Here is a 25,155-nt window from a genome sequence, read left to right as displayed (position 1 = left end):
AGTCCAACTGTGTAGCATAGGTTCAGGCCCCTCTCAGTATTTATATGGCAGGTTATTGCTTCCCAGATTATGTTCCTTGGATCAGCAAATCTATAGCATGTCTATAGTTTTTGTAGAAGAAAAATAAAACACACAAAAAGTAAGATATGTTCTGCGTTCCAGTAACCTTGGGTGTGGTTTGGTTGAGCGTGTTTCTTTCCTACTGAACTTCCCAAAGCCTTTATTCACAAATATACTCTGTGAGTCTTCAAGTGTGAGCAGCTCTTTCCACTCTTACTTGGCCCCTTAACCTTTAAATCCAGGAACATTTTGGGGGATTAGTGTCCTAAAGGACACATTCCGAGAAGTGGTGCTCTTACCCACGGATGCCATTGAAGGTGACCTTGGGGACTGGTGTTCAAATCTATCGCAAAACAACAAGCGGGCCTTTCATGTTACATTTAATGAGAATACAAAACCGAGGTCCCTCAACCAAGCCCATGAATAAATGAAGCTGTAGAACGTTGAGAATTTAAGCATAGACAAAGGATTAGAAGGTCAGAACATCTCCAGACCTTAAAAGGAACGGGTTTCTTCCTTTTACATTGGCAATTAGGAGTTAAAGACACAGTACTTTGATGAGGCTTAAACATCTAGGAGCAAAGCTGCCGAGGATGGAGTGGTTAATGACCACGGGCGGCTGCAAGGCTGGAAGATGGAGGTGAAGAGATAAGGACTGGGAGAGGATCATCTGATAGGTGAGCGACTGGCCGGGACCCTGTGGGTGATCTGCTGGGAGAGCCACGTGGATGACAAAACCTAGGGAGGAAACAGCTGTAATTCTTTTTTTTTTTATAAATTTATTTTTTATTGGTGTTCAATTTGCTGACATATAGAATAACACCCAGTGCTCATCCCATCCAGTGCCCCCCTCAGTGCCCCGTCACCCAGTCACCCCCATCCCCCGCCCACCTCCCCTTCCACCCCGCTAGTCCGTTTCCCAGAGTTAGGAATCTCTCATGTTCTGTCTCCCTTTCTGATATTTTCCACTCATTTTTTCTCCTTTCCCCTTTATTCCCTTTCACTATTTTTTATATTCCCCAAATGAATGAGACCATATAATGTTTGTCCTTCTCCGACTGAGTTACTTCACTCAGCATAATACCCTCCAGTTCCATCCACATCGAAGCAAATGGTGTGTATTTGTCGTTTCTAATGGCTGAGGAATATTCCATTGTATACATAGACCACAGCTGCTTTATCCATCATCTTTCGATGGACACCGAGGCTCCTTCAACAGTTTGGCTATTGTGGACATTGAACGGCTGTAATTCTTGCTTAAGGAGAGGAAAAGGACATCAAAGAGCTAAGATGATCCTGATGAGGTCTTTGCCTCTCATAATTGCACAATGTTCAAACAAACCCTTAGTGACCTTGAGTGCTCCAGCCAAATGACAACAGTCAGTAGGACAGTTTGTTACTTCTTTGACATCAGACCCCAGGCTAGGTAAACTTTAAAGAACCTGACAAATTTTCCTCTGGGGTGCAGGGGGGACCGGGATGGAAGACAGAGCTGGTTGCAGCGCTAGGTGGCCAGTGCGTTCCTGGAGAGGAGAGGATGGTCAGGTCAGAAATCTTGGGAAGGGTGGGGGTGGGGGGTGAGGGGCGATGAGAAGGAGAGAATCACCATATTCCTGGAATAAAAAGGAGAAGTGAAAAGGTGGAACCACAGGTTATTATAAAACGCACATTAGTGCCTCCTTTAGTATGATATTTGGCAAGGATGCTTGGTTTTCCCAAAGGCTAAAGTAACGTGAGCTTCCTCGGGTGAGCCACCTTCTCTCTAGAAATGTAGTTTCAGAGAAAAGAGGAGTACAAATTGGGAAGAGTAATCGATTTATCAGAAAAAAAAAAAAAAGGCTCTGAAACGACTCAGGATGGTGGTGAACAAAATGCACGGGTCCCTGCACCCAGTGCCCAACGATGAACAAGGCCCAGGGTAGGCTTCTTGATGAGTGTGTATTGAATGAGTCCGTGAATGAATGCACCATATTTCTGTCTTCTCATATAGCATTTCCTCCCCTTTAAAGGCTTGTTTAAATAACACATTGATGAGATGGTTAGTTACCTGTTAGAAAAGTTGTGCCTTTTACCAAAATCATCATCTGTGATTGCATCTTGAAGAACTCCAGAGCCTAGAAGTAGGAGACCTCATCCTTGATGAGTATGTCCATCCTCTACATCCAGCCCTACTCTTTCTAGAGGTTCTAATGTTCCTGTCTTCAGAAATACTGCTCAAGAACCTGGTCTAGGTAAAAAGCCATGAATCCCAGCTCTTGTGGGATTTATCCGTTGTGCGAAGCTCTATTTCCATCTGTACATACACAATAATCTGAATGACTTCATTAAGATTGTATTGTCAACTGGGGCACCTGGGTGGCTCAGTGGTTGAGTGTCTGCCTTTGGCTCAGGGTGTGATCCCGGGGTCCTGAGATCAAATCCCACATTAGGCTGCCTATGGGGAGTCTGCTTCTCCCTCTGCCTATGTTTCTGCCTCTCTCTGTGTGTGTCTCTCATGAATAAATAATTTTTTTTTAAAAAAAAAGATTGTATCATCAACCAGTTAACCCTGATGCAAAGGCTCTTGGGTCCAAATATTCAAAAACAGAGCACAAGCAATATTGCAGTGTCATCTGGACTTGGTGTGGTGGGAAGGCCAGCAGGCTTGGTTTGCATGGTGGGAAGACATTTTCTGATATTGCTAAATACATAAGGGATTTGGTTCAACATGTGGCCCTGTGACCCTGTTAAGTATTTCTCCTTCTTGCATCACAGAGTGTGGGTATTACAAAGACCACCAGCTTCTCTGGCTGTTTCTCCCTTTCATATTACTCCTTTTTATCTTCCAGAATTGAAAAAAAAAAAAAAAGCTGATGATCATTTTTATCTACTGAATGTTCACTAGGTTTTGGGAACAGAATGATCAGAATTGGGACAATATTCAAATACTCTATCCTTTTAAATGTTGACTTCTGTTTTCAGAAGCCCCAAAAGCTGATTAAGAATAGTAGTAGGTCAAATAAAGTAGAGGCTGCTGATAGCAAGAATTCAGGAAATCAGAAAGAATAGATCAAGTGTGGGAGAGTTGAATTTTGAGGGAGGGCTCTCTGCCTGTGTTTGGCACTATGGCTGATACAAGGCTGGGAGGAACCCCATGGTTTTCCTTTTTTACAATGATATAAATAACTTATTCTGTGTACCTTTTGGCCCATTTCTCCTCACTATTTAAAACTAATTCCTCACAGTTCATTTGTTTATAGTTTTTTTTTCTTTTAAGGCTATTGATATTATGATTATAAAAGTTCTATATGCTCATTGCAGAGAATTGCTAAATTGTTTAAAGGGCATAACTAAGAAGAAAAAATCCCCTGTCATCCATGAACCAGAAGATATTATTATTAAAATGCCTCACCTCGTGGTCATAACATATGACCATATGTATTTGAGATCATGCTCCATACCTTTATCCCTTAGATCTGTTTTTGAGGCTACCAACCCCTCCTTTGCTAAAGAAAAAGGAACTTGAGTTATTTTGCTCTGAATACTTGTCCTAAACTCCCTTCTTATGTCCATCTTACGTTGTGTGGGCTTTGTGTGGGACCTGCCTTATGCCCAGCTTCATGGACATGCACTCGGTTACCATATGGGAATATGGGTTGAGAAATTACGTCTTTTATGGGGCACTTGAGTGGCTCAGCAGATTAGGTATCTGCGTTTGGCTCAGGCCATGATCCCAGGGTCCTGGGATGAGTTCCACGTGGGACTCCCTGCTCAGTGGGGAGCCTGCTTCTCCCTCTGCCCCTCCCCCTGCTTGTGCTCTCTCTCTCTCTCTCTCTCTCTCTCTCGCTTTATCAAATAAATAAAATCTTTTTAAAAAAGAAATTATGTCTTAATATTTCTGTTCTACTTTATCACTGCTGTGGCATCATTTGCTTAACCTTTTGCAATGATTGAACTGGGTCGTTTCCACTCTCTGTGTTTATAGTAGTGCTGCAAATGACCATCTCTGTCTGAATTGAATTTATTTTTCTTGGAGCTTATTCCACATACCATATTCCCAAAATGGGGTTCCCAGTTCTTTGAATATAAAGATTTAAATTTTTGTTACCTATTTCCAGGATTACTAAATCCAAGTAAATAGAGCCACTCCTGCCCACCCTTGTTGGCGGTGGTATTTACCAAGGACTGTTGAAAGGGACTTTTGATCATCTGAGATGAGAATCAGTCATTTATCTACTACCTTTATTTTTTCAAAAACTTTTATTTATTAGAAAGAGAGAGTGTGTGTGCAAGAGTGCACAGTAAGCGGAACAGCCGACTGAGAAGAAGAAGCAGAGTCCCCACCGAGCAGAGAGCCTGACGGGGGGCTCGATCCCAGGACCCTGGGATCACAACCTGAGCTAAAGGCAGACGCTTGACCGGCTGAGCCACCCAGGCGTCCCTTCTAGCTTTATGTTCAAGATTCAAATTACTCATGGGGCACAAAACTATTGAAATTCTTATTGTGCTCCTACTTGGTGATTTTTAATGGTGAAGGAGGGGAAAAAAGGCCAAATCCTACCCTATTTAGGGGTGCCGTCTGGTGAGGGATGGTGGACATTAATCCATCACACAGATGGATTAGGGGAATTAGACTTGGTCTTTTCGGGTCAGGGAAGCTTCTCTGAGGAAGCAATGTTTGAGCTAAGATCAGGACAAGCAGGGGATGTTAGTGAGGTAGAGGTGGGGCATTGCTTCTGTGCATTTGTACAAATGGCTGGAGGAGTGGAAGCCTCAGTAGTAAGGAGACAAGAAAACAAAGCCGGTGCAGCTCCATCTGCTCCCACCAGAAGGTTCTTAGCTGCTTTTCCTCCATTCTCAGTCACCCTTGGTGGTGAGCTGCCTAAACGATTTAATAATAGTTTTTAAAGTGAAAAGAGAAACACCATGCATCCCAATTGCAGAAATTTTAAGATGTTAAAAATAAAAGCATATCTTAGAACCAAGGAAATCAAATACTTACTAAATTCAAGTGTCAGTCTGGAAATGTCACGAATCCTCCAGCTTAGCTTAGGTTCCTGTCGCCCTTTGTGACTTAAGGGAAACCAGCTTGAAACCCCATTTCACATTCAGAGGTCTGCAGAGCATCTCTCCCCCTTCCCAGGGATTCCTGCAGTTGTCCAAGGCGCTTTCCAAGCTGAGGCCGCCTCTGCCTTCGTGCTCTCTACAACATCTCCTTCAGCTCAGGCTGCTTTTCCCCAGGGGAGCATCTTGGTCCACCCCCTTCCCCAAGGTCTCCGGCCCCAGGGCTACAGACGCTGCAGAGGTGGCCGATCCTCAGGTCCGAGCAGTAGCGAAGGAACGGGGCGGGGGGGGGGGGGGGGGCGTCCCAGGGGGGGGGCTCCCACGGGGGGGGGGGGCTCCCATGGCAGGACAAAGCAGCAAGCGGAGTATGATGGAACCGTGGGCCTTGCTGCTGGTCCTAGGGAAGGAGCGTGGTCAAATGGTTAAGAACAAAGTTTGTGCAGTCGGGCTGAGATTCTCAAAGCCCAGCTCTGACACTCACTGTGTCACTCTGGATAGACCACTCATGGTGCCTCAGTTTCTTCCTCTATCGAATGGGGATAAGAGTTGTAGGTACTGGACAGGATCGTTGAGGGTCTGCAGGACAGCGCTTGGAAGGATACCTGTAGTAAGTGCTTTGTAAGTGTGAGCTGTCATTACTATCAACATTATTATTATTACTGCTGTTAGTATTGTTGAAAATCCCTCGGCCACTCCTCCCAGCTGGGAGAGTCTTCATTGGCTATCATTTTATTCCATGGACTCCCCTGTGTACTGATGGGACCTCCTGCTCCCAACTCAGACTCCTCCCTCCCTCCCTTCCTTCCCCAGATTCCTCCCTCCCTTCCAGCCCCCTGCCCCGAATTCCCATTTCTTTCTCCTGCAGTGTGGTTTATCCCCCACGTTAGCTCGCCCCCTGCCATCTCACCTAATCCGTGTAGTGAAATGTGTCCATTAAAGTGCATTACAAAGCGAGGGCAGCTCATTTCCTCTGCCCAGTCCTGTACATGCTGAGACATTTCCCAGCCCTAGCTCGGTGGGGGTGGTGGTGGGGGGGCGGCAATCCTTGGAGGAGCGACTGTGCCAGTCCTTTGGGGGAAATGAGCTGGAGCCCGGCTGGTTCCTCGGGAGCCAGTGCTGGAGTGGCTTCTAGAAAGACAGGCTTGGCACCAGGACAGGATGAAAATGCCTCCTCTCTGTGACCTCTGAGGCTCGGCCAAGGCAGGAGTGGATAAAGAGCTAACCTGTCCCGCCTGCCGACCAAAAATAGGCTGACTGCGTCACAGAGCTTTGGGTAATTAAACCTTCCCACTGCAGAAGGCCGCGCTCCGACTGGAAAGGCGCCATGGATGGGTTAAGGTAATTCACTCCCCACGCCGACATTCTCAGCATCAGAGGCAGGCTTGAAACCCGAGTCGTGTTAGACGGAGCTGTAAATTCATAACCAGGGCACAATGTGTGAGCTGCAAGGTGAGGGAACATGTGCCAATGACGTTACCTCCAGATGAAGTAGTTCTTTGTCTTTATTCTGAGTCATGTAGGCCTTTTTGGGGGAGGGGGGCTCCATCAGCTGATTTTTCTAACTTTTTTGGTTTCTTTGGATAAAGGTTAATTCGTGTTTGTTGTAGAGAGATGGAACATAAAGGAGAGACTCCATAAGGAAATAAAAACCATCTGTCATTGTACCGTGATAAACAGCCACGGGGGACCTTTTGGGTCCATTCATTCATTCATTCATTCATTCCTTGGTTTATTTATTTATTTATTTGCATCTCAATGCAACGCACGATTTTTCTAAAATTGTACACTTTTTATAAAGTTTCTGCCTTGGTTTTTAAATGTACCCACAAAGTCCTCAACCCGAATCTTGTATCTCATGAGGTCACTCACTGTTGCTTGAAAACCAGGCTGTTTTTAGCTTACTAACCCCGTGGCCAGGGCTGAGTGGGGGTGGAATGGCTGGCACACATGTCCACACTGGTAGGAAAATGTGCTGGTCTGGAACGTTCTTCAGACAGACTCCACATCCCAGCAGGAACCGATGTGCCATGTACGAGAGTGGAGATGTGCTGGTCACTCAGGCGGGTGGACAAGGAGTGCGAAGTTGGGCCAGCTTCCCCGGAGAAAGCATTACGCAGTGAGTAGAGACTGGCCTCCTGAGGAGAGTGTTTCTGGTTTGGATTCTATCTTTGCCACTAACTGGTTGCCTGACTTTCACTGACCTACTCTACCTTCCAAACCTCAGTTTTCCCATCTATAGAGTGGAACTAATGACAACATCTATTTCAGTGGGTTACTGAAAGATAGTACCTGATTCAGAGTAAGTGTTAGTGATCATTGGTATATTATTATGATTAATTTTTCAAATAAAGACCGGATCAGCTGATTCCATTACATAGGGTCGTGGGTGGATGCATTTCTTACTCTGTAAGAATAAATCTCTGAAAGGAGATAGGAATGTTGGCAGGCTTTAGCATGGTTTCCCAGAGAGGTGGTTGGTTCAAGATTTAGAGTGGTCAAAAGAATGGAACCTTGAGGCTCTTTCCATTCTAGTTTCCAGGCCATGAGTTGAGGGGACCTCTAATGCCTAGCAGGAGGTCACTCACCCGAGGTCTGGATCCAGACCAGAGAGAGAGACTCCAGCCCCAGCCAGGCATCTTCCCAATTAGGCTTGACAGGGCAGTTAAGAGTATTGGAATAAATCACTAAAAGGTTTGCTGCTTCAGCCAAGCTTTTTAGAGCCCTAAGTCAAAAAGCTAGGATAACGTCTTATCTTGGTGTGCATTTTTGGAAGGATCTCCAGGCGCCTGGGGTTGAGGCCTGGCTTGGGTCAGGAGCTGAGACGCAGCTGAGGTGATTTGTTGGAGAGCCAGCTGTGCATTCGCTATTGGACCGTGGGTGACTTTCATTCTCTCTTTGCCTTCGCTCTTCATCTGGGGTGAACGGTTGTACCTTTTGGGCTGTGAGGTTAAAAGAGGTGCAGTCTGTGATGTGCCTAGCACCAGGCTGGACGCATTGCATGCTCAAGAAATGTCATGCTAACTTCCACCCCCCACATCCTGCAAGATAAGAGCAAGTAGAAGAAGAGAGTCTCTTGGTGGTTTCCTCTACAAATAAGGAACTAGAACGAGAAGAGCTCATGAGTCAGTCTCTGGAAGGTGTCCTCTTATCATCTGAATCATTGGGCATTTCCTAAAAGCCAGTAGTGAGCCTCTAGTATTTCCTGGAACATCTTGGCAGATAGTTTTTGCGTCTATACCTTGTGCCAGGTGCTGTGCCAGGCCGGTCGCCATACCGATCCCGTTCAGGGATTCATCTCCCAGACGACAGAAACTGAGGCTCAGACATTAGGAAACTCACCCCAGATTTCTTAGCTGGTAAGTGGCGGAGCTGGGATTTGAACCCAGGTCTCTCTGCCTCTAGAACCCATGTGTGACCATCGCAAGTCTGTGGATCTCCCACTATTTAGGACTTCTGCCCCCTGCTGGAAAAGACCCCTGCAAAACAGACGGGACTGGCCTTTTCACAGCTAACTTGTGAGCCCCCTGGGCCCAAGGACTGTGTGCTACGTCCCCTCCCAGGCAGGCAGCAGATGGGAAATTGCGGATGAATGTGCTGGAAATCTAAGCATGTGGGGGAGGCCTCCTTTAAAATGCAGATGTCCTAGGAGGAGTAAGCACATTAGAAACTTTCCTTGCTATGGAGAGACAGGGGCGTCCGGGGTCCCTGGGTGGCTGTCTGGAGCAAAGGGCACTGGAAATCTAGGACGGAAGGGCCGTCCCCCTCCTTATTTTCCCATGAGGGGAAGGGAGGAAGAGGAGCTGACACGAGGAGGGCCTTGTCACAGGCTGCACCAGAAAGAGCCACCTGAGTACTTAATTTCCTGGCCCTGGGCATTTGCCAGACAAGGCTGTGCTCTCCAGGCCACATAAGGGACCCCTGTTTCTAAGGACTCGTGGAAAATTGCTGCTTTGTTCATCTTTCCCTTTTATTTCTTGTTCCTGGGGGCTTGGGGCCTTTGATTCCCTTTGCGCTTTTGATTCCTTCCTGATTTTCCCTTTTCATGTGACCTTGGCTTTTATTTTATTTTTAGAGAGAGAGAGAGAGAGAGGGAACATGTGTGAGTGGGAGGAGGGGCAGAGGGAGAGAGAGGATCCTAAGCAGGCTCCACGTCCAGCGCAGAGTCCGACCCTGAGATCATGGCCTGAGCTGAGATCAGGAGTCGGATCCTCAACCAACAGAATCACCTGGGCGCCCTTTGCCTTGGCTTTTAATCTTTATTTTCATCTGTATGACCCATCCGTTAGTTCAGGCCTCATACTGCCCCCCCATCCCACCACCCGGGCTCCTACGACTCCCCCCAGTTCGTGCGCCTGGCTCTAACCTCGCTCCCGGCAGCTCCAAGACTCGCCTCCCACGAATGTTCCTCCTGTGTCTCCACTTTGCCCTTCTCCTCCTGCCTCTGAGCTGTGTTCTCCGTTGCTTCTGCCTAAAGCACCCGCTCCCTTCCACTCTCCCTGTTAAAAGTCTGCCCGCAGGGTTTCTGGCCTCAGCGCACCTGCTGAACTTGTGACTCTGTCCGTTTTCCATCAACCTCTTTGTCTTCATTGCTCCAGGAGCAGTGATGTGCATCCATGCTGCTTCCTTTAGCAATTTCGTGTCTCCTCTTATCCCCTCTTAGGGTGTTTGTCACTTGCCTCTTGCACCATCACTTCTCACCTGTTTGCCCTCCTCCTCATCCGTTCGGGAGTTTTTAAAATGCAGTGTTTCTGTCTTATCCACTGAGCATCTGCTCCATGCAGGGCTCCCTGCCGAGGGTTGAGGGATAGCAAAGAGGGATGTGAAGTCTGCTCATTGTCAGTACTTGAGGGGAGCCCCTCAGAGTGAGAGTCTGTTGGCCCAGCCCACTTCTAGATGGTTCTAGAGGCCAAGCCAGGCGTGCTTCTGCCTTCTGTATTCCATGTCTCCTTTTTGGAAAAGCAGATGCCTGAGGAATGCTTTGGCATTCGCCTGGGTTCACAGGCCCACTCCTAGCGAGGCTCAGCGCACACGTTCCAGAATTCATTGGCTGTGTTCTGGAGCCGGCCTGGGACACGCAGATGGGGCCCAGACCCGTCACAGGGACCTTGGCACCGGGCAGGCTGGCTTCAAAGGAAGAGGCCCTTCCCGCCGCTTCTGCGTTCCGAAAGCTCTCAGCATCTGGCTCCTCTGTCGTCACTTTTCTCAGGAACAAATGGGTTTGATCATCCACTCCACAAACATTTGCTGAGTGCCGTGATCTCTGTTTACCCACTGACCACCTGGCACTGCGCCTGGCACAAAAATAAATACGACCATCTCTGCTCTACGGGAGTCCGCATCACAACAAAATAAATGCAAATTACTGAAAGCGGGGAGGGCAAATGGGCGCCCGTGTGGCCGCTCCTCGGGGTCGTGTCCGTGGCAGATATGGCTTAAATAATACAGGACTCGGTCACTGAGTCGGGATGCAGCTTCGGGATCTCTCCCCACCCCCGGTCAGGGCAGCCAGCAGGACGGGTTTGGACTTTGCCCACGAGGTGAAAGCGGCTTGGGATGACTCTTGTCTTCACGGGGATCTGCAGGCCCCTGAGATGAGGGAAGGGGGCTCGGGAGCCGGTGTGTTGAGGGGCTCCGGCCTGAGCAGGCTGCGAGGCCCCTTTAGCGCGGTGCTCGAAAGGAACACTGCTGTGGGAAGGGCTCTAGCATCGCTCCTGGGGACCCCTTCCTACTCCAGTTCCTGAGGATTCTTCCTCCTCCTTCCTGTGATGCGAGATTCAACTGTCACCCTCCTTAGGATCTTTTCTCTTGCCTGGCCCCTGGGGTGAGAGCTAAGTGAAGTGTCAGCCCTCGAGTCTCTGTCTTCCCATACCTCTTTTTCCCACGTCGGGGGGTGGGGTCCTTCCCTTGGCCTGGGAGCACCTGATCCGAGCCTGGTTGTCCTTCCGAGTCCCTGTGGAGTCCCCCCTGCCCCTTGCCTGCAGAACCTGCCTCTGCTGTGGGCCTACGGGACTTCTCTGGCCTGAGGGCCCGTCATCGCGTGGGGGTGGCTGTGTGGGGTCCTGCCCCCGCGCCCGGCCCACCTGCTGCCTCCTTCGAGTCCCAGCTGAGCTGTCATCTCACCTGGAAATCCCTTCCTGACTTCTCTAGGATTTGGGAAGGGGTCAGTGCCACTGGCTCGGGGGCTTACTTACTACCTCACGTCTTCCGTCATTCAACGGCTCTGCGACACTTCCCATAAATCCCCAGTGCAAACGATGCGAACCTGTCCCCAAGGGGCCTACGGTATGGTCACAGCTCTGCTGCTAGTTGCTCTTGCTTGTATGTTATATCTCTGCCAGTGGACCAGAGCCCCTGTGGTGGAGGCCTGGGGGCCAGCCGCTATGTTCCCATCATCCGGGGCATGAACTAGATGCTCAACATATCCTGATGGGCTCAAAGTGGCTTCTTGCTCTGTCTGGCTTGCTGTCAAGTCTGGTGAAGGGGGAGGCTCACAAAGGTTGGAAGGCTGGGAGGAGGAGGAACGGAGTGGGAACCTTCCCTGCTCTTGCTGAGAACCCAGGGCAGCGGGAGCTGGGCTAGAAATAGGTGCCTCAGAGGGAAGGTAGCCATGGTTAAAATGGGTTAAGAACACGGGTTGGGGTTCGAATTCTAGCTCCTCAGCTCAATAACCGTGAGAGCTGGGCAAATTCATTTCTCTGTGCCTTTGTTTTGTCATCTGCAAAATGGGTCTTAAAATAATGTCACCCTCATACAGTGGTTACTCATAAGTGAGTAAATGAGTTTAGATGAGTCCCGAGCACTTTAGAACAGTGCTTGCTGCAAGCGTTGGCTATTCCTCAGACTTTCCAGGCTTTCCCCTGGTGATTTCCCCTGGTGATTCTCACTTTGTTGTTTTTTTTTTTTTTTTTAAATCTTTCTATAAACAAAGAGCATATTATTTACATAATCTGATAAACACACAATAAAGCTCTCTCTCTCTCTCTCTCTCTCTCTCTCTCTCTCTCTCTCGACAAGGAATGAGTCTGGTAGGTAGGGAGGTCATATTTGACCCTGCCAGCCCCTTGTCCTAGCCCCAGGTGTGTACTTCTGGGGCATTGGCGTGGGGATCATAAGCTTCAGTGTCTCTCTCCCCTACCTGTCCCTGTCGATTCTTTTGAGGTCCAGGAACCTCACAGCCAAGGCTCCAACCTTCCTGGGTGGTGTCATGATTGGTCCCCAGTGAGCCTGGCAGGAACATCAGGGAATGAAAACAGCCAGCGGCTCCTCCCCAGAGAAAATGGGATCTGCAGGCAGTGTGGTTGCAGACTCTGGGGCCTGGGCTGGGGGCTGGGGCTTCTGGGGCCTGGGCCAGGGTGGCTGGGGTCTTAGGGACTGGGTGGGGGGTTGGGGCTTCTGGACGGGGGCCTGGGGCTCCTGGGGCTTGGGCTGGGGGCACTGGGGCTCCTGGGACCTGGGCCGGGGGCACTGGGGCTCCTGGGACCTGGGCTGGGGGCTGGGGTTCCTGGAGCCTGGGCAGGGGCAGGGGGAAGGGGCTGGGGCTTCTGGGGCCTGGGCAGGGGGCTCACAGAGCAGGAGGGTGGTGTGCCTCGCCACGGGGAGAAAGGAGAGAGGGCAGGGCTGCGCTTGCAAAAGCAGGAGCAAAGTCCACACGTTTTACGAAGTGTTTTATGGTCAAGCTGTGCTTGGAAGCCTGGTCCTTAGCAAGAGTTATTAGGTGTGATGGTCTCAACAGGAGGGGGGGTGGGGGGGGGCATGAGACACGGGCGAGGGAAGAGGCAAAGAGGGTTGTTTGGACTTGCCAGGCTGCTTACATCAGCCTGTTTGTTGTTTTTTAAAAATCACTCCTATTATTATTTTTTTTTTTACCCTTGGGGCATTCAAAACTCAACTTACAGACGAACCCAAACTACTTGTCAGTCACTTGCTCTCTGTCTGAAACAGCTGCGAAGCACAGTTGAGTGGTCCCGTTACCTCACTGCCTTTGGGGTTTAAAAGTGCGTCTGGGTCACTTCCAATTCGGGGTGCAGGAATCTGATCCAATCAGGGTGCTCGGGACTTGAGAAGCCCTTATGGGGTGCAGCTGGGGGGCTCAGTGGTTGAGCATCTGCCTTCGGCTCAGGGTGTGATCCAGGTCCTGGAATCGAGTCCCACATGGGGCTCCCTGCAGGGAGCCTGCTTCTCCCTCTGCCTGTGTCTCTGCCTCTTTCATGTCTCTGTCTCATGAATAAATAAATAAAATTAAAAAACAGAAGAAATAAAAGAAGCCCTTACTAGTCCTGACTGAGGGGCAGTGAGCAGGATGTGCTCCTCATTGGCCCAGGTTAATCTCTCAGGTCCCCAGACTGAGGGAAGAGCCTCCGATTCTTCTGGAAATTCAGAACCAGCATATTGTCTAGAGAAGGGATGTGGTCACCTCTTGGTCTCTCCCCCCAGGAGGGATGGCAGTCGGGAACCAAGTGCTATGTCTGAAGCAACAAGCTTCAATGGTTGGAGTAGAGATTCTTAACCAGGGACCACAGATAAAGGGCTTCCGAGGTCTGAAGTTGTAAGGAAATTTTTTTCTGCATATGCATTTCCAGGGGGATGGCCCTGAAACTCCATCAGGCACTAGCTTGCCTGCGTGCAAGTGGGAAGGAGATCCTTCCTGCTGTTCCTAGAATTCACCACCTTGCTCCTGCCTCAGGGCTTTTGCACTTGCTGTTCCCTCTCTCAGAATACTCTTCTCTAAGATCCCACGTGGGCAGCCTCACTTTCTTCAAGTCACTGATTAAATGTCACCTTCCTGACCACCTTGTATAAAATAGTACCCATCACTCTCTATCCTATTCACCATCAGGTCATATCCTTGTTCTTTATAGAACTTACTGCTATATGACACTAATTCTTTGTTTATTAGCTCCTGCCTTTAGTAGGTTAGCCTCCATTGTGTTCACTGCTATATCTGTTGCATCTAGAATTGTGCCAAGTTCAAAGGAGATGCTTGGTAAATATCTGAATGGATGAATCAGTGAGCAAATTAATGACATTGATCATATTTGGGTCTTAGATGTAAAAAAAAATTTTTTTAATTTAAAATTTTTTTTAAGATTTTTTAAAATTTATTTATTCATGATAGACAGAGAGAGAGAGAGAGAGAGAGAGAGAGAGAGGCAGAGAGAGAAGCAGGCTCCATGCTGGGAGCCCAACGTGGGACTTGATCCCGGGACTCCAGGATCACGCCCTGGGCCAAAGGCAGGCGCTGAACCGCTGAGCCACCCAGGGATCCCCCCCCCCCAAATTTTTTTTGATGATAGAAGACAAGAGTCTGGGTTCTCAGTGGGGTCAATTCTTGGCTGCGTCCCTTGGGTCCCAGACATTTGAAATGCTGTGAAATGATCGCTGGGGCACGGCCATAGATGTTTCGGCAGGGGCCTTCTAGAGATTTCACAGTGTTGGCGCATCTCTTGTTAATTTTATCAAACCTTTGAAAACACCAGATGCCAGATCTGTGTGTGTGTGTGTGTGTGTGTGTGTGTGTGTGTCTCAAAATGGAGAGGTCAGCTCCTGGTACACAGATATCATTATCATTATCATTATTATTAATTGTCCCCATGTGCAGATGGGTTGCTGCCAATTCTGACCCATCAGCGAGCTCTCAGTGGCTTGTGTGAGGCTTCACAGTAGGTCAGGGTCCCCCTTGCGAACTGCAGTCCCACCCTAGAGTCACTATTATCAGATTCTGGAGAATATGTCCACGGGGTTGACCTTGAGTGACCACGGCCAGTTAGACGCTAGCAGTTTCTTTCTTTCTTTTTCTTTCTTTCTTTCTTTCTTTCTTTCTTTCTTTCTTTCTTTCTTTCTTTCTTTCTTTCTTTCTTCTTTCTTAGAAATTTCTTTATTATTACTTATTAAGCACTAGCTTAATACTGCAGAAAATTTCAAATAACCCTTCACAACCCATTCTTCCCTCCCCCCACCCAAGTTCTTGTTAAAGAGCTCTTCAAGTGAAGAAGATTTCCCTTCTTCTGTATAAAACTTTCTCAAATAAAGGCAAAGAACTGTGTACATCTTGCTGTAAAACGCTGCCCACAGCTGTGGAAAGTGTCTGCCCAGGCTCCTTTCACTGTCCAGGTCCTGAAAGACTCTTATTCAGGAACTGTCTCCTCACAAAGCAAGTCCACCCCTTGCTTGGTTTATCATTCTGAGGGTCAAAAACTTTCTCACAAAGTCTCAGTCCAGTCTCTTGTCTCAGCTGCTGTAAGTAGGCCCTCATCACCTCATCTTCCTGTTTGTTTGCAGGTTTGGCATAAATTGCATTAAGTGGAAAACCAGGCTCTCCAGGAATGGGGAAATTAGTGATTCCCAGTGTATACATTTCTTTTTCACCTTGGCTTTTGGAATTACACTTTTGGAGTTTCTTTAGACACTCAGAAATGTAGAGTGTTATATATATCAAAGTTCTATCAGCTTCATTCTTAATGTCATAGTTATAGTGACAAAATTTCTAGAAATTTTAAGAAGACATTGGCTTTGAAGTAGTAGATGGCTCCATCCACAATATCTGTATCTTTTGTCTCTCTAGGGGCAGGTCCTTTGAATTGACTTCTGATAGGCAACAATGCCATGTTTCCAATGAGTTTGGTGTCAGGGTCCATGAGAGAAGAGTGGTAAGCCGGCATCTTGGCGGCGATCGGGTTTCAACCCAGACCCCATGTGAATGGGAGGCAACTGCCTTTTTTTCTGATCAAGGCAAAGTGGAATTAAGACTAGGAAAAGAGAGTCTGTATTTTCCTGTCATTTTAAAGGGGAGAACCGAAGGTACCATGCTCTTCCAGGAAGTACCTTCCTTCTGTGAGAAATAAACCCTGGTGTCTCCTGACAGATTATTTGCTATGTTTCTTTTTTCTTTTTTCTTTTTTTTTTGCTATGTTTCTTGAGCATAAACCTCAGAATCATTTTTGCAGAGTTGATCTTTTATGACAACTCTCTGCATCAGGTAGGCTTGGAAGTGAATTCAGCACATAGAGCTATTACCTCCTGGTAACTTCTTTTATACATGGAAGCTTCTGAGTCTCATCTCGGAAAAGTTAGTGTTTTCCTGCATTAAAAAAACAGAACACTGTCCTCTTTCAAACATTTTAGATGGCCCATTCATCATTTATCAAAAGAAATTTTATTTTTTAACTTATTTTACTTTTTTCTAGAAATTTTAATTATACAGTTATAATACAGGAACATAACATTGTTTTAAAAGCCAAAACCTACAAAAAAAACCCTCAACAAACGTAAAAAGACCCCTTATATACCTGATTCTGAAGCCCAGTCCCATTTCCAGAGGTAACCTCTGCAAATAGCTTTTTGCTTCTTCCAGAATTTCTCTCCATGCATTGTAAATGTACAAGTTCATGAATAATTTTTTATATCTATATTTTGGACATTTTTCCATGTCAGTTCATACATCAGTGCATCATTCTTTTCAACAGGAACATAGTCTTTCATTGCATCAAAACATACCTGAATATAGTCAGTCACTCCTTTATTTGGTGGAAGTCAGGTTACTTCCCAGTTTTTACTGTTACAAACAAGTCTGCGAAGAATATACATCTTTGTGTATGCGCACACATGGTTCTCCAGGACAGATTTTAAGAAAAAAATATTTTTGCTGGGTCAAAGGGTATTGCAGACTTTTTGTTTTGATGAAAACTACCAAATTGACCCTCCTTCCGCCCTAGCCTTACCAACATAGACACCCACATTTAATTTCCTGTGTCCCTACCAATCAGAGATGTGACGATTTTGAGAAAGTTTTGCGAATTTGATGTGTAAATGATTTTAATTTCCTTTGCTCTGATTTCTAAGATGGTTGAGGATCTTTACGTACAGTGCTGTATGTTGGTGTTTTTTTTTTTTTTTTTAAAGCAGCTCAGTTTTTATTTTTTTATTTTTAATTTTTTTTTTTTTTAATTTATGATAGAGAGAGAGAGAGAGAGAGGCAGAGACATAGGCAGAGGGAGAAGCAGGCTCCATGCACTGGGAGCCTGACGTGGGATTCGATCCCGGGTCTCCAGGATCCCGCCCTGGGCCAAAGGCAGGCGCTAAACCACTGCGCCACCCAGGGATCCCTGTTGGTGGTTTTTTGACATGGTTTCAAACATTTTCACTTGTAGGACTGTTTCAGAAATGCCTCTCCTCCAGGGCAGATATGCAGCCAGTAGTTAAAATGTTGAAATAAAAAAAAAAAAAGTTGAAATAGTTTCATACTTGTAGGTAAAGTGCGCCTGCCCCAAGTCACAATTCCCGGGCTCCTCCCCCTGCCTCTCTGGCACCATGCCAGGACCTCCCAGTGAGGCAGCAATTAAGAGGTTAATATGCAGCTTATGCAGATGACCTTCAAGACCCTGCTGTATTGCAAAACCTGCTTCTATTCAGATTGTTTGACCCCATGAATCACCATTTACAAAATATTTCCAGGAGTCCCTCCCCAACTCTCAACCGAAGGTACTCAAACTGTGTTTTATACATTTAGCAGTTTGTGGCCTGTGAGATTCATGGTAACGTCCTGCTGGTTTGCTTCTTGAACTGGGCCCTGCTTTGGATGCCGATTTCCTAGGATTATGCTTACATAATTTCCTTTTGACCTTAGCCTGCACAATGTAATCCGGGAGGGCACGCTGGGGGAATAAGATGACCCTTACGTAACTTATTACGTAAGAGCTGGGAGACCTGAATCTCTTCGGAGCGTCTGCAGAGTTTTCTAAGAACTCTGAAGGTTTATTTTGATAGAAGTTTGTTGTCTTTCAGCCAATTGAGTTCTTTAAAAAGCATTTCTTTGTTTCTGAAATAGGTGAAGGGAAGGGGGAAAGAAAAGGACAGTATTGCTGTTATGTGGCAGGCTTGTAGAAGAAATGCTCGCCATCTAATTTAAGCTTCTCTACAATCCTCTTTCCTTGAATGGATAAGGGAACAGGCTCTAGGGATCACAGTGGGTTGCTGAGGTTCATTCAGCTAGAGAGCAGTAGCACCGAGCCATAAAGCCCACTCAGCTTCTTCCTATGGAATGCACCTGTGCATGTGTATACCTAGGGTGGGGGACAGAGTGACTCACAGTCACCCTGCACAGTCCGCTTCATGTCCTATTCTCTTGAAGTCTTAAATTTTGCCCACTGGCTGTAGTGAGGTCGATGGGGAGCTCAGATCATTCCAAGAACTTCAAGTACCTTAGGGTCAAGGCAGGCTGAGGCCAGCTCTTTGATCTCTGGGCCAGGGAAGCCCTGTCCTGTCCCTGGCTGTGTGCAAATGGACTGGAGTTTTTGTGGCTGGAACTTTGGACTCCCTGATGTCACCCTTTCACCTTTACCTCTGAACGAGGGTAGACCCAAAAGCAACAGGTCTCGTGTAACATGTTTGCCTGGCACGAGCTTGGTCCTGTGTCTCCTCTCTGCTTAGGAAAGTGACACGTGAGCAAAATTCACACCAGGGTGAATGTCTGCTTGGCCAGTATAACAAAGCCTCGAAGGAAAAAGCTTATCCAGGCAGCCCAGAGAAATGGGGCTCTGGTCATTTAACTTTTAGGGTCACTAGAAGATAGAACTAAAAGGGGTTTGTTGTTAAATACATTTTTGGTAATTCCCTCTTATTTTTAATCTTCCCATTGAAAAAGTAATAAACACACATGGGATAACATTCAGACCGTACTAAAGAGTATGTAGTGACCCGTGAGTCCCTCTCTCACCTGAGATGCCTATGTACTCATTCTTTGCCTCAGAGGCCACTGCTATTAATAGTGTCCTATCATCCTTCCAGAAATATTATCTGTAATCCATCTGTCCATCCATCCATCCATCCATTCATCCATCCATCCTCCATCTCAACTTAAGCTTAACTCTTATGGTTGAAAATCATTCAAAATTCTGAAATTCACTCTCTCTTGGTTTGGTGTGTTGGGGCCAGTTACACTCCTGACAGAGGATCTTGCATGTCCCCTACGATGCCTGTCTGAGGTCTGGTTCTTATTCTAAAGTTCTACAGCTGGAGAAGGTGTACCATTGGGTCACACACCAACCAAAGACCTTTCTGAGAGATTGTGTTTCTATACCCTGTGCTAGACTATTTCTTCTGGATTCTTTCTCTTTAAAACAGAATATAAGAAGATACAGTAGAGGAGGAAATGTATTTTTTTCCTCTACCCTTCTAGGTTCTTGACTGAGATCCCCCACTCCACCCTGTAACAAAAAGAAAAACAAATGTAATTGTATATGTATGTCCAGGAGCCCCACAAAGCTATGAGACCCAAAGGCAGCCAGGCAATTGAGACGTACATGCCATCCTGAGTTAAAGGAAGAGATGGGGCTTCAAGGAGGAGAAAGGCAGTAATAACCAGGAAGAGAAGAAGAGCAAATGTCTGGTAAAAAATGTGTTTGCCCTGATGTACAGATAAGTCTTGCAGACGAAAATGTTATCTCTGATAATAGTTCCCTTCCTGGTACAGACCTGCTTTCTGAATTCTTTTAGGCAGTTTAGGAGGTAAAAAGCTTTTCCTGAATCTGGTAGGTCTTGATTGCCTTCAGCTGAAAATAATTCTTGTGCCAAAGAAGCCTATTTCGGGGTGGCCTATTCTGCTCCCCTACAATGCCCTGCCGGATGGGTAGTTCAAATTAGGTGAGATTTCACAGAATCTGTGCTTCTTCAAAGGCTGTTCTCATTCATTCCTTGCCTGAGAAGGGTCCTCACCCACACTCCTGCTCCCTGCATTAAGACTGCCTGTTTACACATATGTTGATTGCTGAGCAGCTGAGTGTGTTAACAGGAGGAGGTCAGTTTTCTCAGTGGCACTTTTTCCCCCTGTTAAGTATAGCAAGAATGAAGGGCTGAGAAATGGCTATGATACCACTTTCCGTTACAACTTCCTCCAAGTTACCACATGAGGAGCCAGGACTCTGCTGGGCCTTGTCTTGGGATAGTCAGAAGTGGAAAACAGGATAATTCCCAAAGAGCTGCCCTCTAAAGAACAGAGATGTGATTGGAAATGTTCCTTCTTCAAAGATAGGGAAATAACCTGTTGGTTCTGTCCCTGTCCTAACCAGATCTTCTGGAGAGCTCTAGACACTGGTTCCTTCATCTTGCAGAGCTCAGTGTAGACTGGATCCTAGTTTCTGCCACTCATGGCAATGTGATTTGGGGCAGATAAAGTCTTAGTGGGGAAAATGATTATGACAATTTCAAAGGATTGTTTTGTTTTAGTTGCAGGTACTAGAAGCCTAACTTAATTTGACTTAAACTAACAAGGAAGGTATTGGCTTATTAGCTAAAAAGTCTACCAGTAGCTTAGGCAGAGTTGGATGCAGAGGCTAAAATCTTATCATCAAGATGCATTTTTTTCTCCATCTCTCTTTATTTTAAAGCACAGGCAAGTCATTTCCATGAAGGCTCTTGGCAGCTCTGAACTTGCATCCTAGTAGCTCAGAAATGTCAACAAAAAGGAGCTTTTTGGGGCCACTATTTCCAGCAAAAGGCTTAGGATTGAATCCCACATTCCTACCCCTAAATCTTCATGGTCATAAGGATGAAATATCCTGATTCTCCAGGCCTGAGATGGGCAATGGGTCAGCTCCACCGAAAGGAGAGGAGATGCATAGAGGGTCAGGAGAAGAGGTATCCTGAGAGTAATTGGGAGACTAGAACAAAAGAGTAGTAAATGGATAGTAGGTAGGCAAGAGGCTTGCAGTATAGGGGCTAAATGAGGTTAGCAAATATTCTAGAGATTAGCAAATATTCTCTGTAAAGGAACAGATAACAAATGTTTTAGGGTTTCTGTTCCACTTACTTAACGTTGCCTTTGTAGTGCAAAAGCCACCATAGGCAGTAGTTAAATGATGAGCCTGGCTCATCAAGTGTTCTAATAAAACTTTATTTACCAAAATAAAGCAGTGTGTTAGATTTGATCCATGGCTATAGTTTGTTGACCTGTGGTCTAAAAGATAGATTGCACATGCAGAGAATAGAATCTTCTTTTTGTACTTATTCCAGAAACTTCAACAAATGACATCTGGCACATATAAAATACTTAACAAATGCTGGCCATTATTATTACTTATGCTGTAAGGCCAATAACAGTGATAACATTAATGATAATTGCAATAACACTAATTGCATAATGGGATATAATGAATTATGAGTAATAGGTCATCCAAATTTTCAAGGGTTGTTTCTATACTATTAGGGCAGCTTCCCTTCTACATACTTATAGAGCTGGAAGGAACCACAGAGGCATCCAATTCTAATACTGCATTTTACAGATGAATCTTAGGCTCACACAGGAAATGACACATGTATAGGTTTACATAGCAAACTAGTGATAGTTTTGAAATTTGTAGCTGTTTCCTTCAGCCCTTCTCCTGTAGCTTTGAGCCACTATCTGATGGACACATGGTGTGCCTAGTACATTTGAGCACACAGGTAGAGTCAGAGCGTGAAGATTCACTCAGTTTTACATTCAAACTGGATAGCATGGTGACTTAGTATCGTTATGATTCTAGGCATATTCTTGAGCTGGCGGAAAGACCTGGTTTTGGACCAGCATGTGTTTATGACTCATGAGAACTCCCTGCTGATGGGATGACTCAGATATCTGTTTTATACAAAAATTACTAAACACCTCTTGCTCCGTTTGAAAACAATGAATAAAACGACAAGTTATTCATTGCCTTACTTACTACTTCTTCGTCACTATTTCCATTGACTTAGCATGCTGGCATTCATCTAAAAACAGCATGTCTTCAGTTTGCGTGCTGGTAAAGGGCTTCCTCCCAAATCTCCCATCAGCATGGACAGAGAGAGATCCATGGACACTTTTGTCTGCACTTAGTGGGACAGACCCATTGGCCAAATTCTTCATGGTGGATAAAACTCTCCTTGGGTTTTGGTTAACCAGCAGTGATGGAGTGATCCAGGCGGGTGGGTATTTTAGAAGCTCAGCTCTTTAGCATTTTTTTTCCCAAAGTTGATTTCCAACTTTTATTACTCAGGGTCACTTACATAAATCAATGAAAAGAAATATTTTCATGAATCAAAACTGTGCCATAGAATCCTCTGGACTCCAGTACTAAAGAGACCTCAGTAAACAGAATGGAGCATTTGAGATTGATTTACCACTTTTTTAAGGCAAAGGTCAGCAAATTTTTCTGCACAGGATCAGATAGTCAATATTGTAGACTTCTTGGGTCATGTGGTGGGCTGTGATTTGCCAACCCCTGTTAAACTCTAGTTAGTGTTAAAGAGCAGACCAAAAGATGGAGTATTTGAATTGGCTGCCAGTTACTTGAATATAGTCTTTAAAAACTTGGGCTTTAGGTTGGATAGATTTAAGTGTAGCCCTGTGGTTCTGTTGCTTAGTGGGTGATTTAAGTCAGGTTAGTTGCCTTGGGTTCCTTGTCTGTAAAATAGAGACAGTAATAATCCCCTTTGTAGACTTGTGTGGAACCAGCAAAGGAAGTCACTTACCCCAGAGCTGGTATGCTGCCTAAAGATAGTACTATAATTAGTACTGTTACTGATAACCAAGCCCACTGGGTGATAGGAGATAATTAATAGCATAAAATTAAGGAAGTTGCCTCTCTGGTCAGCTTCAAAGGAACTAGGGAACCAAGAAACCTTTTCCATCATCTTCTATGGGGTAAGTCTGGGACTGTACCAACGATGAGGCATCGTTGAAAGGAGCCTCATGCTAACTCATGACAGTCTTTCCTTCTCTGAAAAATGAGGCCTCACATCATTCAGAGGAAAATCTCAAATTAGAAATCCTTTGCTGAACATTCTCTTTAGCCATGGAATGAGACCAAATGGCCTGATCTGGATCAGAGTCATCAATGTCATCTGAGAACAAGTGGTGAGGAGTGACTGCGGGCCGTAGGAGCTCTGGGACCTCGGCTCATTAGTTCCCAGTGACTTCATCATGTTGCCTCCCGTCATTTTGCAACTTCTGTTGCTAAGGCTGACATTAGGAAGAATTTGGCCGGAAGCCACATATGTGTTCAACATCCTTAGGGAATATAGCTTTCAATAACTAAATTTTATAGGTACAGATATAGAAATACAGATATTTTTGCAGAATTATGAGCTATGAGGTTGAGGTTGGATATGTTGGGAGACAGGTGAATGACAAGTTTACTCAAGAATGGCAAAATAGGGCGCCTGGGTGGCTCAGTCAGTTGGGTGTCCAGCTCTTGATTTTGGTTCAGGACATGATCTTGGGGACCTGGGACAAGCCCTGCATCAGGCTCCAAGCTCAGCAGGGAGATGCTTGAGATGCTGTCTCTCCCTCTGCCCCTCTGACTGCTTGCATTCCCTCTCTCTTTCTTATAAATAAATAAATAAATAAATAAATAAATAAATAAATAAATAAATCTTTTTCTTAAATGGCAAAATAAAACAATGAAAAGCATCAGCCCTTTCAATCTGTACACACCTACACATAAACACACACTTTCCCTGGGACAATTCAAGGTCAGGTCCATGATGCAATAGCTAAGGAACATCTAAGAATGTCATTCTCATGAGGTTCCAGGTTCTTGCAGTCACCATGTTGTCGTGAGAAAGGATTAGATTTTTAATAGACATAGACCAGGATGAGATTCCTACCTCTGCCCTTTCCTGTTTGATAACAGGCAATTTACTTAATTTTGCTTCCTAATCTGTAAAATGACTAACAATCACTTCTCAAGTGATATAAAATGTCCATCAGAGATACTACAAATAGTTGCTGTCTTTCTGACTGTATGGGCTGGCATCCCAATGACCAAATCTCCATACCCCACCTCCCCACTCTAGACTTATAAAAAACAGACTGAAGTCACTCTCAGCATTTTAACACATGCTAAGTCATTACTCTAGAGAGTTATGATCCTGGAGCCACTGATAATAAGGAAGTCTGCTGAGAAGACGATGAAAGCTGGTCCCACCCTCTGTAATCCACTAGCCAGTCCTGATTATTTCCCAGGTATTGCCTCTGCCTGTGCTCAGAAAAAGGTGAGATTGCAGGTCATTGGCTTCATGCTTTCACCCTTGTCCCCTGGGAAATTTGCCTCAAAGTTGAAAATTATGTGACATCCTTAGTAATAACATGATTCACTCTGCTGAACCACCCTGTACCTACTTTGTAGCCTGCCCCCCTTCTCCCCCCAAAAAATACTCATTCCTGTTTGCAGATTTAATCTAAGTGCACAGGGAAAGCTCTCATCTCTACAATGATGAAGTCAAATAGGACAGGGGTTGCTAACTCAATAGGAGCCAGGAAAGTATGTGAAATTAAGGAGCAGTTCACTTGCCTCTTAATGCTTCTTTCAGAAAAATAGCAGTGCAAGCACAATGACAAATGGTATTTGATGCTTGGCCTTGGTGTTAGGGAAGCAATAAGGATTGATGGGGACTGTGGCCAATAGGAAAACCCATGTCTGTCTAAAGGAGAATCACTTCTCAGTTCTAGCTGATTGTTGCCACTCAGAAATCTAGGTTCCAGGGTATCTAGATCTTCCAGCACTTTAAGAGAAGGGAGAAATCTGGATTTCTAGCTGGAAATCTAGCTTTTAAATGTTGTGAAATGATTCAAATGAAAAAGCAACCACCATAAAGACAACAATAATCTTGTGTTACCCTGGAGTTTATAAGCACTTACATAGACCCACAGGGAGACCTGGTGGGGTAAAAAATGAAGTTGAGGGGGAAGAAATGGTTGTGTGGACTAACACCCCCAAAATTTCATATGGCATTTATTGCAACACTCTACAAGTGGAAAAGCTTGACATTGTTGTTCAGGTTTTATCATGTGCCTTAGATGCTATTTAAGAAAGCAGGTAAGCAAATGAATGGGAAATATCAGAAAGGGAGACAGAACATGAAGACTCCTAACTCTGGGAAACGAACTAGGGGTGGTGGAAGGGGAGGAGGGCGGGGGGTGGGGGTGACTGGGTGGCGGGCACTGAGGGGGGCACTTGATGGGATGAGCACTGGGTGTTACTCTATATGTTGGCAAATTGAACACCAATAAAAATAAATTTATAAAAAAAAAGAAAGCAGGTA

General features: G+C 45.8%; 1 protein-coding gene and 1 pseudogene across 18 annotated transcripts in view; one reads left to right on the top strand and one right to left on the bottom strand.

Moving 5' to 3' along the window:
* Window positions 1-25,155, top strand: part of SLC1A2 (solute carrier family 1 member 2) — a 151,843-nt gene that overhangs the window by 51,101 nt on the left and 75,587 nt on the right. The window contains exons 1-2 of one of the 18 annotated variants that reach the window (XM_072759140.1): window positions 1,542-1,605; window positions 7,118-7,219. The exons of 9 other annotated variants lie outside the window; for them this stretch is intronic. In XM_072759140.1, coding sequence (XP_072615241.1) covers window positions 1,598-1,605; window positions 7,118-7,219 — 110 coding nt within the window. In that variant the 5' untranslated portion in view covers window positions 1,542-1,597. Of the gene's footprint in view, window positions 1-1,525; window positions 1,606-6,085; window positions 6,553-7,096; window positions 7,220-10,517; window positions 10,641-25,155 lie in introns of those variants that run through there. 8 more of the 18 variants (XM_072759127.1, XM_072759126.1, XM_072759125.1 and 5 more) reach the window with 8 other exon arrangements.
* Window positions 15,156-15,801, bottom strand: LOC112930437 (actin-related protein 2/3 complex subunit 3 pseudogene; annotated as a pseudogene).

Source organism: Vulpes vulpes, chromosome 5 (assembly GCF_048418805.1).
Source record: "Vulpes vulpes isolate BD-2025 chromosome 5, VulVul3, whole genome shotgun sequence".
In the NCBI taxonomy this organism is placed as follows: domain Eukaryota; kingdom Metazoa; phylum Chordata; class Mammalia; order Carnivora; family Canidae; genus Vulpes; species Vulpes vulpes.
This window is presented reverse-complemented; position numbering and strand designations above follow the sequence as displayed.